This window comes from Mastigoproctus giganteus, chromosome 3 (genome assembly GCF_048544385.1).
Source record: "Mastigoproctus giganteus isolate SK-2022 chromosome 3, ASM4854438v1, whole genome shotgun sequence".
NCBI classification, from domain to species: domain Eukaryota; kingdom Metazoa; phylum Arthropoda; class Arachnida; order Uropygi; family Thelyphonidae; genus Mastigoproctus; species Mastigoproctus giganteus.
In genome coordinates, this window is record NC_143577.1 from 1,182,496 (window position 1) to 1,200,372 (window position 17,877).

Below are 17,877 nucleotides of genomic sequence, written 5' to 3' on the forward strand. Positions count from 1 at the left end.
CCTAAATATGTAATGCAATTATATATTACTAAGTCTCTGATGGATATTCCCTGTCAGAGACTCAGTAATTTGGAGTCAGTTTTTTTAGAGTAAAGAAAGCAATTTTTTATATGAATACGTCTTGTTCTTCTCTAAAAAGACCCTCAGCATGGAAGTCATGGTTGATAAGTGGTTAAAGTGATAAGTTACTTGGCCCTTTGGGATACTGAACAAGCACTATGGAATGGTACTGGTTTCAGAGGACTTGTCCAGTGTTCCAAAAGGATAAGAAAAACATTTTTTTAATTCTGCATATGACAACCTCAAGAACTCGAATAAAGAATAGCAATTCATTGCACTGGACAACAATGCAGAATAGTAATGACTGAAAGTACTTGTATTTCAGTGAAATTTATTTGGATTTACGAAATTTATAAGTTATTATCATTAAGAAAATAAGACAAAGTTGAAAAAGTGGTGAAGTCTGATATTTTCTGGATTGAAATTTTTTAATGCTCATGGCCATTGATATGATATTTATCATCAAGAAAATGCTGAACTTAGAATAATCTTATAAGACATTAGAATAATCCTGTATTTATTATGATAACTGTCTTTCCACTTACTTTTTCTGACAGAATCCCAATTATAGTTTGATTCAAACTCTGCTCATCTCAGTTGTCCCAATTATTTGCTGATTCTTTTTGCTCTAAAGGTGGTACCTCTGCATACATCAAAGACTTAGTAATTCCCTGTCAAAGACTTAGTAATTTGGAATCTCTTCTTTCCGATCCTCTCTGGCTTAAATCTCTCTATGCAATTCTGTTAAAATCATCTCTTTCCCCTATCATTCTCCCAACTCCACTAATCACTTTTTACACCTAGATTTTGAATAGGCTAAGAGTAGAAAACTTGTTTCTTGTCTAAATGGTAGTTGAGCAGTTTGGTCTCTTAGCTATTGGTCGCAATTTCTGCCCATCTTTACTCCCACCTCTGTTAAAACCCAATGGTTCTATTGCCACCTCAGCCAAAGATAAAGTCAACTTGCTAGCATCCTACTTTTCTTCTAATGCATTTATTGATGATCTTGGTAAACCATCTCTTACAATTCTCAGATATACTCCATTAAATGCCTCCTGTGGTCTTCTATGAAAAGGATGTCAGAAAGATTTCTGAATAGTCTTGATCATGAAAGTTCCAGGTTCTGATGCATTTCTCCACTTATTCTCAAAACCTGTGCTCCTGAATTTACTCGTATTTTCTGTCTTCTTTTTTTCACTTTTTTCTTTTGCTTGGAAATTTGCTTATATCCAGCCAGTTCCCAAACTAAAAGATCACATAACTCTTCCATCTGATCAATGATTGCCAATATTTTTTCATCACTGTCAGTCCACTGGTGATATACTGGCTTATTTTACACGTCTGTGGAGAAAAAAGTTTGGTGAAACTCAAGCAGGTGCCCTTGACATTTCAAAGACTTTTTATCATGTTTGGCATAAAGGTCTTCTAAATAATTAAATATTATGGTTTTCCAAATGTTTTTGGATAATTGGATATCCAGTTTTCTCTCTGACCACTCACTATAGTGATAGCAGATAGGGCTCTGTCTTCTAACTTCTACAATAATGCTGGTGTTCTCCCGGGGCTCCATTACTTCTCCCAATCTTTTCCTCTTGTATGTTAATGACCTATTTACATTGATTGGAAACCCTATCCATAGTTTTGTTGATGGTAGTACGCTGCATTCCACCTTACAGTTTGAAAAATCTTGCCTTGCACAAACAGCTTCAACTTCTCAAATATCCAATACCATTCCTTAAATGCAGATCTTCAGGTAATTCTCCATGGGGTAAGGGTAACTTAGTTAATTTCTATCGTTTTAAAACTTGGTCCTGTCTTATATCTCACAAAATGATTTCTTCTGCTCCTATGCTTATTTTCGATGACACTCAGATGTCTAGACAAGATCACATATCTCTATTAGGGATTACCTTGACTTCTGATCTCTGCATAAGCATATCACAAATATTGCTTCCTCTGCATCTAAAGAATTGGGTTTTCTCTTTCGCTCTATTGATCCACTGGTGATATTCTGGCTTATGTTACCCATTTATGGACTAATTCAATGGAAAAGTTTGGTGAAACACAAGCAGTTACTCTTGACATCTCAAAGACTTTCAATCATGTTTGACATCTCAAAGGCTTTCGATCATGTTTGACATAAAGGTCTTCTAAACAAGCTTCTATCTTATGGTTTGCCAACTGTTTTTTGTAATTGATTATCCAGTTTTCTCTCCGATCGCTCACTGAGGGTGATGGTAGATGGCTTTCTGTCTTCTAACTTCTCCACTAATGCGGGTGTCCCCCAAGGTTCAGTTCTTTCCCTCACTCTTTTCCTCTTGTGTATTAATGACCTTCTTCCATTTACTGGAAATCTTATCCATAGTTTTGCAGATGATAGCACATTGCATTCCACTTTCCATTTTGAGAAACCTTGTCCTGCTCAATAAGCTTCAACTTCTTAAATATCTGCTACCAATTCCTTAAATGCCGATCTCCAGGTAATTCTCCAGTGGGGCAAAGACAACTTAGTTGATTTCAATCCTTCTAAAATTCAGTCTTGTCTTATATCTCACAAAAAGGATTCTTCTGCTCCCATGCTTATCTTTGGTGACATTCCGATTTCTAGGCAAAATGATATATCTCTTTTGGGGATTACCCTGGCTTCTAATCTCTCTTGGCACAAGCACATTACAAATATTGCTTCCTCTGCATCTAAAAATCTTGTTCTTCTCTTTCGCTCTAGACGTTACTTTTCCTCCAAACAGCTGTTCACTCTGTACAAATTGCAAATAAGACCTACCATGGAATATTATTATTATTATTATTGCCAGCTATATAGTGCAAGGAAGCCTGAGGCTTATGCTGCACCAGTCAAAAAAAAATTCCGAGTTACCCTAATATTGTTCCCACATCTGGAGCATTGCCCCCAAAACCTCTCTCAGGCTTCTAGATTCCATTCAGAAAAGGGCAGTTAGGTTAATTAATGACTCATTTCTAACTCAGTCTCTCTACTCACTGTCTCATAGATGTACTGTTTCTGCTGCATGTCTTTTTTACAGATACTTCCATGGGCATGGTTCTTCTGAATTGGCTTCTATTATTCTCACTCTCTCGTTCAAAACAGTCCGAACATGTGCCACCACCAGCCAACATCCATTTACTGTCCAAACTTCAAACTTACAGAACAAACTTTTCATCTTCCTCGTTTATTCGTCCAACTGCCGTTTTCTGGTACAACCTTCCTTCATACGTATTTCCTGAAAATTACAGTCTACAGAAGATCAAGTCTAATGTCAACAAATATCTTCTTTCGTCTTCTCAATCTCCAATCTAAGCAAGGTACTAAGTACTGTAGTTCTAATACCTCTCGTGTTTGGGGTTTTCATTAAAAAAAAAAAAAAAAAAAAAAACAGAGACAAGAAAGCAAGCTTATAGAACATTGGCTAAAAAAAAAAAAAAAACCACTTCCCATACAGTCTAATAGTCTAATTCTTCCTCGAACTTATTCACACTACCCACTTCCACAACTCCAGATGGAAGTTTGTTCCAACAATCAACTACCTGCTGGCTGAAGGCAAATTAACACACATCTATCCTACAACCATCCTTCCCCAATTTGAATTTATGCTCTCTTCTGTGTCCTTAGTCAAACAAGAGTCATTAGTGGAGTCCCACAGGTTTTGGTGTTGGGTCCACCATTGTTCTATGTATTTTTCAATGATATTGATGAGGGTATATCAGGCTCAGTGTTGAAGTTTGCAGATGATACAAAGGTTGGCAGGGCTGTTAATGACAATAATGGCAGTGTGCTACTGCAACAGGATGTAGAAAATTTGGGAAGATGGGCTGAGAAGAGGCAACTGAAGGTTAACATTTTACAAATGCAAAGTACTACATATGGGTAGAAGTAACCCCCAGAGGAATGTACCAACTGTGTGGTACTACACTTAGGGTGATAGAAAATGAAAATTACCTGGGGGTAATTGTGCAGTCAGATATGAAGTTTTCTGAGCAATGCAGACAGACTACCAGAGCAGGTCATGGGGTTTTGTCAATGATATACAGGAATTTTGCTAGCAGAGAAAAGGAGGTGATTGTCCCTCTGTATAAGGCAATGATCAGGCCATGCCTTGAGTACTGTGTACAGGTCTGGAGGCCTCATTTTAGGAAGAAAGTAGACTTGCTTGAGTGTGTACAGAGAAGGGCAACAAGATTGGTGACGGGGAATGAAGGGATGCTCTTACTAAGAGAGGCTTAAATTCTGTAAATTGCAGCGACTGGAGACTAGGCACCTGCGAGGTAATCTGATTGAGGTGTGGTCTTAAATGGGTTGAGCAAGCTGAATTCTGAAGGGATTCTTCCACTTGTTCAGATTAGAAACCTAATGGGGCATAAATTCAAACTGAGGAAAGACAGCTGTAGAATAGATGTGTGCAAATTTGCCTTTAGCCAGCGGGTGGTTAATTGCTGGAACAAACTTCCATCTGTCGTTGTGGAAGTTGATAGGTTAAATAAATTTAAAGAGGAACTGGACAAACATATTTAGAGGGAATGGTTGTGTGTATATATATACTTTTTTTGGCTATTGCTACATAGCCTCATACACTTGCTTTCTTGCATCACATGCCACAATTACTATTACTATTACTTAGCCATGGTGTCCTATCGATGATATGTTGAACTTTTGCAAGTAGAGATAGGGACGTGATAAACCCATTATATAAGACTTTTGTTAGACCACACTTGGAATACTCTGTTCAAATATGGAGACTGCACCTAAAGAAAGACATCGAGCTTCTTGAAAGGATGCAAAGATGGGTAACTCGCCTGGTGAAATTGGCAAAAGGGCGTCTTTATGAAGAAAGACTTCGAATATGTGGGTTGCAGAGTTTGGAAACTAGACACTTTAAAGGAGATTTGATTGAGGTGTTTAAGGCTCTAAGAGGCATCAGTAAAATGAATGAGGACAAATTTTCAAGATTATAAATGATGCTAGAACTAGGGGACATAAATTCAAGTTACGGGGGGGGGGAGACATTTAGATTGTACTGCAGGAAGTTTTCTTTTAGCCAGTGAGTTATAAATTACTGGAATAAGTTGCCTACATGGGTGGTAGAGGCTGACAGTTTGGAGAAATTCAAAGGTCATCTGAATAATATCTTCTGGTGAGGGAAACGCATAGAATAATAGGTTTAATTTCCTTTTCTTTTATTAAGCCATCGGCTTTCTTAGACCATGCGGCCATTACTAATACAAATACTAGATAGTGACAGAGGTAGTCAGAGAAGTGTGTATGCTGGGGGCATTGTCGAGGCCATGTTAGGTATATTCTTACCACGTGTACGCCATATTCAAAAATTTCATTACTTTATACATCACATCCCCCCACCCCACTTTTTCTTACTATTGAATACCTCATGAATTGGCAAACTAATAGAGCAAGCTTATCTGTGAAAAGGTGTAAACCTCCCAAACACTTCCTAGTTCATTTCACAAATATACGTTGGCTCAGTTCTAATCTCAATAATCTCCATTTCCACTTACAGTTTGCCAAACCCCATGTCCTTTTTTCTGACAGAATCTCAGTTATCGGTTGATTCAACCACTGCTCATCAATTGCCCAAATTATTCGCTGTATGATTCCTTTTGCGTCAAAGGTGGTTTTACTCCAGCTCCTCCAGCTGGCTTCCGTTTTCTAGTCAGACAGACCCAGCTGGTAGAGATGCTGAGGCTTTGGCAATTACTAATGACCTCGTACAGATTTATCTACCAGAATATGGGGCAATCCTAACCATACAGCCAAAATGCATACAATCAGCACTGCTCAGAGAACATTATTGTGCAAAGGCATATTAAACTCCTTGTTCTTGCTAGCAAAATTCCTGAATATCATTCAAAAAACTCCACAAGTTGTACTAGCAGCCCAACTGCACTGCTCAGAGACAACATCATCAATGGGACCAACCGATTATGATGCCAATAGCAAATTCTAAATGGGATACATTCAAGGAATTAATCTTTATTACTATTATTATTATGATTAGCCATATGGTGTAAGGAAGCCTGAGGCTTATGCTGCACCAGCAAAAAAAAATTTCCGAGTTACCCTGAGAGAGAGAGAGAGAGAGAGAGAGAGAGAGAGAGAGAGAGAAGTAGAAAGGAATCACCAAAAAATAGAAGAATGATGATATCCAGCTCAGAACCCTGGGTGTGCCAAGCCCATACTCACCAGATGTGAGCCCCTTGGGTTTTTTTTTTTGGAAGCTACTTGGCTTTTCAAGAAATACTGTTCCAGGTTTAGGCCTAAATGGATGTCAGATAAACTAATGACTTGTGGGAGAAACAAAATATTAATAGGATGCATATAAATTATCAGGCGACACAGAAGCCTATTGCAGATATAAGGTAATCTGTAATCAAGTCACAATGTAGGGTAGTCAAGTGAAGGCAGATTATGAGAAAGCTTTAGCAAAAGGATACAAAGAAAAACAGGAAGGATTTCTTTACTTATATAAACTGAAGGAAGAGGATGAATCAGGTTGGTCCACTTGATATAGATGGTTCGGCTGTTGATGATCTTGCTCAGATAGCTGACAACTAAATCAGCATTTTGCATCTACATTCACACATAAGGAATTCTGTAGGAAAGTGGAGGAGAGATGCTTATTAAACTCTAATGGGAAGCTTAATAATTTTTTAAAAAACTGAGAGAAAAGTGGTTACAAAGGAACTGGATGCAAAAAATAATTTTGATATCATATACTTGGATTTCAGAAAAGCTTTTGATACTGTTGCACATGGAAGAATACTGTATAAAAAAATGGGAGCAGTATAGTATTAAGGGCAAGTTGCTACAATGGATAATCGAGTGGAAAAAGACAGAGAGTGGTAATCAATGGAGACTGCCCTTTGTGAACTAATATTATTAGTGGAGTCCCCCAGGGTTCAGTGTGGGGGCCCATTGTTGTTCAGTATATTTATCAATGATATCAATGAAGGTATATTAGGCTTAATATCCAAGTTTGCAGACGATATGAAGGTTGGCAGTTTTCTTAATGACAGTATGCTGTTTGTTGTTTGTTATTTGATTTTTAGGAGCATTAGCAACTAAGGCCATATTGCTCCGAGGATATGCGGTGGTCATTACTTGACCTTTCCGCATTCTCCATATTTGGTGGTCATGGGCTCGAACCCCGATCTAATCAAGAAGCGTGTGCTATGCACAACTGCTCCTGCCCACCCGGCTATGGAGGCACCATGACAGTATGCTACTGCAACAGGATCTAGAAAAGTTGGGCAGATGTGCTGAGAAATGGCAAATGAAGTTTACCATTGACAAATGTTAAACTTCAGTTGCCTACATCAGACTACTTTTAGAAAATAAATTAATATGCCAATGAAGTCAATAAAATGGTAAAAATTTAAGAAAAATTTCTCTGTTAGCTGGAACCATAAAAACTTTGCACGCACCGAGCTAATCTCATTCCCACCACGGTTAGTTAAGAAACACATAAAATCTAAGAAAGTGCATCCAGTTGATATGGGTGGCATGTTGAGTCAGTTTGGTGGGACACTAGGAAATGAGAATGAAAGTAGCTGTGTGTTATAGGCCTAATGACTCTGATGAGTACAATGAACAATTCTGCAGAGAAACAGAGTGGGCCAGTAAATCAGAATGTCTTGTAATGGGGGGGGTTTAACTTTCTAGATATTGACTGGAACTTGTGGGTTGGTCACTCACACAATAGCAAGCCTTTTGTTGATTTAATGGAGGATTGTTTTCTATAGCAACATATTCAAGGGGCAACCAAATGAATAATACTCTTGATCTGATTGACAGCAGTGATTATTCATGCATTAAGAATTTTCAGGTATAGGAACCACTAGGTGACAGTGATCACAGTGTACTGATGTGGGATTTACACAAAGATGTAACTACCATCAAGGGTAAAGGAAGGGTTTTTATTTTCATATAGGTGACTACAGTGGTCTCAGACAGTTTTTAAATTCTTTACAGTGAGATCGAATGATGATGATGTTAAAAACAGCAAATTCTAAATGGAATGCCTTCAAGGAATTAATCTTGGAAGCTACTAGGCTTTTCATACCATCTAAGGAATACTGTACAAGATTTAGACTTAAATGGATGTCAGATGAACTAATTAGGCTCATGGCAGAGAAGAAAAATGTGTGGTATGCATATAAATTATCAGTTGACACAGAAGCCAATGGTAGGTATAAACTAGTGTGCAATAAATTCAAAAAGGAGGTTAGACAAGTGAAGACTGATTATGTGAAAACCTTGACGAAGGATGCAGTGAAAAACAACAAACAACTTGTTGTTTTTCATTTTTGTTTTGAAAAACAAACAACAATGTAAACTCGCAAAGGGGATGAAACAGATTGGTCCACTTGATATTGGTGGTTCAACTGTTGATGATCCTGATTAAATATGTTCAACTGTTGATGATCCTGATTAAATATGTTCAACTGTTGATGATCCTGCTGATGCTCTCGAGGCAGTGTTAGGTGGGTCGGAAAACTGCTATCTTGCGGGGATACAAGGACTAATAGATTAACAGTAGCAATGGCAGAGGTGAAAGTGATTCTTCCACTGCTTCAATTGGAATGAGCAGAAGCCTGGAAAACAAGATGCAGGATATTTCAGACACTGCTGGGAGTCATTGCGGTACAAGTAAACACATGGGTTGTGTTAGGGTAGCTAAGAAAAAGAACAGGTGCATGTATACTTGCGTGTACACCAATGCTAGGAGTTTGGTAAATAAATTTGATGAATTTGAGGTATTGCTCAAAGCATCAAAGGTGGATATTGTTGGGATATCAGAGACGGGGTGTCACACAGATATAAGGAATGTACAATGTAGTACAATCTACATTCCTTATATAAGGCAAATAAGGTACAATGTGTACAGAAAGGATAGACAGGATAGGAAGGGAGGAGGGGTTATGCTATTAGTTAAGAAACACATAAAATCCAAGGAAATGAAGCCAGTCGACATCGCTGAACAGTGCAGTGTGGAGTCAGTTTGGTGTGACATACGCACTGGGGAATCAAGATTGAGAGTAGGAGTGTGCTATAGGCCTAATGACTTTGAAGAGTATAATAAGAAACTGTACAGGGAAATAGAGTGGGCCAGTATATCAGAGAGTCTTATAATGGGGGATTTTAATTTCCCAGATATTGACTGGAATTTGTGGATTGGTCACTCACACACTAGCCATGCTTTGGTGGATTTATTGGATGATTGTTTTCTACATGAGCATGTTCGGGAAGCAACTAGAGGGAGTAATACTCTTGATTTGATTATCAGTAGTGATTCTTCATGCATTGAGAATCTGCAGATAGAGGAACCACTAGGTGGCAGTGATCATAGTGTGCCGAAGTGGGATTTACTCAAAGAGGTAACTACCATCAGGGGTAAAGAGAAGGGTTATTGCTTTCATAAAGGCGTTTACGATGGTCTGAGACAGTATTTAAATTCTATACAATGGGACCAACTGATGATGTTACCAAGGTTTAGGCCTAAATGGATGTCAGATGAACTAATGAGACATATGACAGAAAAGAAAAATGCATAAGCATTAGCATTAGTAGAGGCATTTGATGCAAGAAAGCAAGCTCATACAGCATCAGCCAAAAAAAAAAAAAAAAAAAACTTCCACTTCACCACTCCATTCGTTTGAAATACCTGTCAAGCTGAGCCTTAAATTTATTTAGGCTATTAACTTCCACAACAAGGGATGGAAGTCTGTTTCACCAACCAACTACCCGTTGGCTAAAGGCAAATTTCCACACATCTATCCTACATCTGTCTTTCCTCAATTTCAATTTATGCCCACTCAGGTGATTATTCTGAGCAAGAGGCAGAATCACATCAGCATTGAGCATGTTCAAACCTTTCAAGACTTTATATACACCTCTATCAGATAACCTCGCCGGTGCCTAGTCTCCAGACACTGTAATTTGCAAAACTTAAGCCTTTCTTCCTAAGTGCAACATTTTGTTCCATTCACTAATCTTGTTGCCCTTCTCTGTACACGTTCCAGCAACTCTACATCCTTCTTGAAATGAGGCCTCCAGACCTGTATACAGCACTCAAGGTGTGGCCTGACCACTGCCTTATACAAGGGAATAAACGCCTTATCCCTGCTAGAAAAATTCTTGTATATCATTGATAAGACACCATGAGCTACTCTTGCAGCCCGTCTGCACCGCTCAAAGAACTTCATATCTGCCTGCACAATTACCCACTGGTCCTTTTCATTCTCTACCACTGTCAGTGTAGTACCACAGAGTTGATACGTTGCTCTGGGGTTGCTGTTTCCCATATGTAGTACTTTACATTTGTCAATGTTAAACTTCATTCGCCACCTCTCAGCCCATCTGCCCAACCTTTCCAGATCCTGTTGCAGCAGCATAGTATCAGTAGTGTCCTTAACAACCCTGCCATCCTTTGCATCGTCTACAAACTTCGACATTAAGCTTGATATAGCATCATCAATATTATTTATAAATACAGAAAACAGTAATAGACCCAACACTGAACCCTGAGGGACTGCACTAATAACATTAGTCAACGATGAGCAGTGTCCATTGATTACCACTCTCTGCCTTCTTCCCCTCACCCACCCCTTTATCCATAGCAGCAATTTGCCTCCAATGCCACACTGCTCCAATATGTGCAGCAGTCTTCCATTTGCAACAGTATCAAAAGCCTTTCTAAGATCCAAGTATATAATATCAAAGTTATTCCCTGCATCCAGTTCTTTTGTGACTGCATCATAGTATCCAACCAAATGCATGGGATACATAGAAATTAACACGTGACACAGAAGCCTATGATAGATATAAGTTGATCTGTAACCAAGTTACAAAGGAGGTTAGGCATGCGAAGGCAGATTACGAGAAATCTTTGGCAAGGGATGCAAAGAAAAACAGCAGAGTTCTTTACTTATGTAAACTGTAGAAGGAAGGGGATGAATCAGATTGGTCCACTTGATTATCAATGGTTCAACTGTTGATGATCCTGCTCAGGTAGCTAACAAACTAAATGAATATTTTGCATCGCCATTCACACATGAGGAGTTATTCAGGGAGGGGAATGCCAGAGGTGTATTCAACTCTGGCAGTAAGCTAGATAATCTCGTAATAACTGAGAGTAAAGTGGAGGAGAAATTGCTGAATATAAACACAAGAAAGGCACTAGGGATGGATGGGATCTATCCAGTTATATTAAAGGAGGCAGCAAAGGAAATAAGCAAACCCTTAGCCATAATTATGAGAGCTTCCTTGGACTCAGGGGAGGTACCCATAGACTGGAGATGTGCAAATGTGACCCCGATTCACAAAGTAGGATCAACGGCTGATACAAGTAATTATAGACCTGTAAGTTTAACTTCTGTTCCAGAAAAAGTAATGGAGGCACTGATTAAAGAAGCACTGCAGGATCATCTAGACAAGACTTCAGTTATAGCTCAGACACAGCATGGTTTTGTTAAGGGGAAGTCCTGCCTGATCAATTTCATTGTTTACTATGATGCAGTCACAAAAGAACTGGATGCCGGGAATAACTTTGATATCATATATTTGGATCTTAGAAAGACTTTTGATACTGTTTCACATGGAAGACTGCTGCACAAATTGGAGCAGTGTGGCATTGGAGGCAAATTGCTGCTATGGATAAAGGGGTGGCTGCGGGAGAGAAGGCAGAGGGTGGTAATCAATGGACACTGCTCATCGTGGACTAATGTTATTAGTGGAGTCCCTCAGGGCTCAGTGTTAAGTCCATTATTGTTTTCTGTATTTATAAATGATATTGATGATGGTATATCAAGCTTAATGTCTAAGTTTGCAGACGATACAAAGGTTGGCAGGGTTGTCAAGGACACTACTGACACTATGCTACTGCAACAGGATCTGGAAAGGTTGAGCAGATGGGCTGAGAGGTGGCAAATGAAGTTTAACATTGACAAATGTAAAGTACTACATATGGGAAACAGCAACCCCAGAGCAACGTATCAACTCTGTGGTACTACACTGACAGTGGTAGAAAATGAAAGGGACTTGGGGGTGGTTGTGCAGGCAGATATGAAGTTCTCTGAGCAGTGCAGACGGGCTGCAAGAGTAGCTCATGGAGTATTGTCAATGATATACAGGAATTTTTCCAGCAGGGATAAGGAGGTGATTATTCCATTGTATAAGGCAATGGTCAGGCCACACCTAGAGTACTGTATACAGGCCTGGAGGCCTCATTTCAAGAAGGATGTAGAGCTGCTGGAACGAGTACAGAGAAGGGCAACAAGATTAGTGAATGGAACAAAGGGGTGCTCTTACGAAGAAAGGCTTAAGTTTTGCAAATTACAGTGTCTGGAGACTAGGCACCAGCGAGGTGATCTGATAGAGGTGTATAAAGCCTTGAATGGTTTAAGCATGCTCAATGCTGATGGGATTCTTCCTCTAGCTCAGAAAAATCACCTGAGAGGGCATAAATTCAAATTGAGGAAAGACAGATGTAGGATAGACATGCAGAAATTTGCCTTTAGCCAGCGGGTGGTTGGTTGGTGGAACAGACTTCCATCCCTTGTGGTGGAGGTTGATAGCCTAAATAAGTTTAAGGCTCAGCTGGACAGGTATTTTGAACGAACAGAGGGGTGAAGTGGAAGTGGGTTTTTTTTTTTTTTTTTTTTTTTTTTTGGCTGATGCTGCATAAGCTTGCTTTCTTGCATCAAATGCCTCTACTAATGCTAATGCTAATGCTAACAGTACAGAGGATACCATAACATAATCTATTTACAATAACTGATATTGAATAAAGCCTATAAACAAAGTAAAATACTAAATTTTTAAAATACAATAAAATATACAAGATCAAAAGCGTTAAAACTATTAAAACTATACAATTGTAGCTTTCGGGGGCATCTGTCTCCTTTCTCAACAAAAAATAATACTTACCCAGCACATCCTTAAGTATCAGGTTCACGACACACATGGTTGATCAGCCGCATGAACAAAAGCTTCTACACGTGCCCCAGAACCGGAAGCAGCTCAGGAACGTGGTAAACAGAAATGCTCATCTTTTTAGAGGACTATAGCCTCTTATTAGTGCTATTGTGGTGAACCTAGCCATGGAGGAATTATAAAACAGGATCTTTGAAGGATTGGAGTTCCCTATGCGTAAGTGGAAAAGGTATGTGGATGACACATTCACTATTGTTCAAAAGGGGAGAGAGGAAGATGTGCTTAGTCTTCTCAACAGTTTTTCTCCGTTTATACAGTTTACCTCAGAGGTAGAAGCAGATGGTATCGTCCCATTCCTGGATGTAATGGTATACAGAGAGATGGCTCCAGGCTAAAAACCACAATATATAAGAAACCAATGTGCCGGAGCCAGTATGCCCACTATAGGTCAGCGCAGACTAGGCAACATAAGAATAGTGTCGCTAAGGCACTATTTGATAGGACTGGAACCCACTGTAGTACCTCTGAGGAGAAAGAGAAAGAAATTTAACGAATTGCAGCGGACTTCATGAAATGCGGTTACCCCCAGAGGATCATGGATAAATATAGTAGAGGAGTGGAGTCTATCCATAGAAAATTGGCTGTTCCGGTTACCACAGCTTACATTCCCTACTATCTGGGCCTCACAGAATGCATTGCAAGAGTATTTCGGGATTATCAAGCACGCCGTGTGCAACTTCTGAGTCGGAGGTTGCACACAGTAGTGTCGCAAATTAAGGACCCCATATCAAGGGACTCCAGTAGTGGGGTTATATATGAGATTAAATGCCCGGATTGTGGGGAATGTTATGTGGGGGAAACAGGGTGGCAGCTTAAGGACGATCCTTAAGCCACGGCCCCATTTCCCCCACATAGCGAGTGCCATACAGACTGCAGAGTTTAACAAGTCCGCTGTTGCTGAACATTTCTGGGAAAGACAGCACTACATCTCCCCAGAAAATCCTGTCATCCTTGATCGGGCGCATAGGTTCTGGGACAGCAAGTGGCTCGAGAGCTTGTGGATTTGCTCATCCAATAACAATACTATGAATAGGGATAGGGGTGTGTGGCTTCACCCCCTTTTTGAGGCTATAGTCCTCTCAAAAGATGAGCGTTTCTGTTTACCACGTTCCCCGAGCTGCTTCCAGTTCTGGGACACGTGTAGAAGCTTTTGTTCATGCATCTGATCAACCACGTGTGCCATGAACCTGATACTTAAGGATGTGCTGCATAAGTATTTTTTCTTGTTGAGAAAGGAGGCGGACACCCCCAAAAGCTAGAATTCTATAGTTTTAATAGTTTTAATGCTTTTAATCTTATATATTTTATTGTATTTTAAAAATTTAGTATTTTATTTTGTTTTTAGGCTTTATTCAATATCAGTTATTGTAAATAGATTATGTTACAGTATCCTCTGTATTATATATAATACAGAGGATATACTATATATATCTATATATACAGTATTAAGTTATTTTAACTCAACGGTTGGTGTATTAATGTAATATTGTGAATATGAACTTTCCCAACCTCAGAGGCCTTTTTGATAATAGTATTTTTTTTTTTTTTTTTTTTTTTTTTTGGTTTTTAGGAGCATTAGCAACTAAGGCCATATTGCTCTGGGAATATGCGGTGGTCATTCCCTGACCTTTCCGCATCCTCCGTATTTGGTGGTGACGGGCTCGAACCCCAGTCTAATCAAGAAGCGTGTGCTATGCACTGCTGCTCCTTCCCACCTCGCTATGGAGACGCCAACCTTGAAAATACTAACTAGCTCCTGTGGGACCAGAACGTTCTGCCTTGGAGATTACCGCTGTGTTATCTGATGCATAGGAGATGCTCTGGCATTGAGTTAGGGAGCTGAGAGCTTGATGGGCCACTCATATTAATTTCTTCAAGAGCATCTAGCCAACACCTCAAACACTCGTAGCCACCCATCAGAACACTGAGTTGGCACCTAATTTTTTCACAGTCTCAGCACCAAGCACAAACAAAGACATCCTCCTTGGCTAGATCATGTCCTGTTCTATAAAGATCCACAAACATTTCACTTTTCGCACATTTTTTTAGACTGTGATATGTTGGAGAATCACCCCATTTGGTTCTCCACTGAGCCACAGCACTCCCGTTAATCTCTGCACGTTGCTTTGCTCTTCTAGTCTGGATCATGATTCTGTTTAAGTACAATTTAATTAACAATGAAATTTAATAAGATTAATTTTTACTGATTAATTAATAATATTATACTAAGTTACCAGATTTCTCATACAGTGCTATAAATTTCACTTTCTAGGTTTATATTAAACCTTACTCTATAAAGTTTAGGATATATGCATTACGCTATTCCATATCGTATACCAATGGCAGCAAGTTACGAATGGTAAAATTTACAGACACCAAATATTAACTTTCAAAATCGCTATATAAATTCAAAATAAACCAAGGAGCTTGACTAGAACTATAAAGCTACTTATAGAAAATAATTTAATATAACAATTAAGTCAATAAAATGGCTAAATATAAATAAAAATTTAGTGTTTTCCAGAGCTGCAAAATCTTGTCCCACACATGGATATCTAAAGGAAACATAATTTCAAATATAAGAAAGAAAGAGAAAGAATCAGAGACAGAAATAGGAGCTAAAAAAAAACCTACTTGTATCAATAAAATATATATTTTTTATACTTACCATTTTTCCACTAAATGACGACTATTTACAACTGACACAGGTATATTTACAGAACCTAAGAATGAATTAAAATAGTTACTGCCATTACTTACTAATAAATGAATCAACAGTGTGCACAAATTCACAGAATTAGTACTCACCTACAAGCACTGTCCTATCTCTCTTCTTTTTCTTGTCTGGTTCTTTGTACAGACTCACAGTTATGTTCGATAAAGATGGCAAATTACTGTAAAATTGTTAGAGGCTTTTAATATTTTTTAATATTTACTTAAAGTAAAAAAAATCATTTGTACTGTAAAAAAGATATAACAGTATGTTTTTTTACTTTATACTACTAACTTCATGGTATAATTTGTGTGATCCACAACAAGCATGGTCCAAGCAAGCCATAATTATCAAACATCTGCACGCACACACACACAGAGCTGGATTTATTATTCGAAACAATCTAGGAACCAGAAGACATTCACACACACATTCATGCCTGGCAGAGTATCCATTTATTTTACATTGGATAAAATATATTAACAATAAAAAGCCGGATAATAACATGTAAAGCAAAATATCTTTATTCTCTTTTAACACCAACAGTTGCTAAATACACATGCTTTAACTTAATATACAGTGAACCTTCTTTATGACTTTTGATGTTATTAGCATTAGTAAAGGCACATGATGCAAGAAAGCAAGCTTATATAACACCAGCCAAAAAAAAAAAAAAAAAAATCTTCTAATTTCATCCATCCACTTCCACGAAATGTTTGTCTAGTTCTGCTGTGACTCCATTTAAGCTATCAACTTCTACAACAGATGGAAGTTTGTTCCAGCAATTAACCACACGCTCGATAAAGGCAAATTTCTGCACAGCTTTCCTACAACTGTCTTTCCTCGATTTGAATTTATGCCCTCTCAGGCAATTATTCTGAGCAAGATAGAGAATTCCATCTTGCTCAGAATAAAGAGTAAAGAACTCCTTGTTGTTGTTTTTTTTTTTTTTTTGCATCCTTTGCCAAAGATTTCTCGTAATTTGTCTTTGCCTGCCTAACCTACTTTGTGACTTGGTTATAGACCAGCTTATATCTATCATAGGTTACCGTGTCACGCATTAATTTATATGTATCCCATGCATTTTTCTTCTCCGCCACATGTCTCATTAGTTCATCTGACATCCATTTAGACCTAAACCTTGAACAATATTTCTTAGTTAGTATGAGAAGCATAGTACCTATCAAGATTAATTAGCATTAGCATTGGTAGAGGCGTATGATGCAAGAAAGCAAGCTTATGTAGCATCAGCCAAGAAAAACAAAAAAAAAAAAAAACGCTCCCATTTCACCCCGCGGCTCGATCCAAATACCTGTCTAGCTCAGCCTTAAATTTATTTAGGCTTTCAATGTCCACAGCAAAGGATTGAAGTCTGTTCCACCAACCAACTACCTGCTGGTTAAAGGTAAACGTCCGCACATCTATCCTACATTTGACTTTCCTCAATTTGAATTTATGCCCTCTCAGGTGATTATTCTGAGCAAGAGGCAGAATTGCTCAAACCATTCAAAGCTTTATACACCTCTATCTGATCACCTCGCCGGTGCCTAGTCTCCAGACACTGTAATTTTCAAAATTTAAGCCTTTCTTCGTAGGAGCAACCCTTTGTTCCATTCACGAATCCTATTGCCCTTCTCTGTACTCATTCCAACAGTTCCACATCCTTCTTAAAATGAGGCCTCCAGACCTGTATACAATACTCAAGGTGTGGCTTGGCCATTGCCTTATACAAGAGGATAATCACCACCTTATACTTGCTAGAAAAATTCCTGTATATCATTGACAAGACACCATGAGCTACTCTTGCAAACCATTTGCACTGCTCAGAAAATTTCATATCTGCCTGAACAATTATCCCCAGGTCCTTTTCATTCTCTACCACTGTCACTGTGGTACCACAGAGTTGATACATTACTCTGGGATTACTGCTTCCCATATGTAGTACTTTACATTTTAGTATTAGTATTAGTAATGGCCACATGGTGCAAGAAAGCCTATGGCTTATGCTGCACCAGCCAAAAAAAAAAAAAAATCGGAACAAAACAATGATAAAAACAAAAAAAAAAATAATAATAATAATAAT

The 17,877-nt window shown here is 38.5% G+C and overlaps 1 protein-coding gene across 3 annotated transcripts in view; it reads right to left on the bottom strand.

Annotated features, from left to right (window-relative positions):
* Positions 1 to 17,877, bottom strand: part of LOC150087601 (ras GTPase-activating protein nGAP-like) — a 604,257-nt gene that overhangs the window by 346,578 nt on the left and 239,802 nt on the right. For all 3 annotated transcript variants that reach the window (XM_090369159.1, XM_090369157.1, XM_090369158.1), the window contains exons 7-8: positions 15,890 to 15,975; positions 15,750 to 15,804 (exon numbers count right to left, since the gene is read on the bottom strand). In XM_090369159.1, coding sequence (XP_090225285.1) covers positions 15,750 to 15,804; positions 15,890 to 15,975 — 141 coding nt within the window. The remainder of the gene's footprint in view (positions 1 to 15,749; positions 15,805 to 15,889; positions 15,976 to 17,877) is intronic.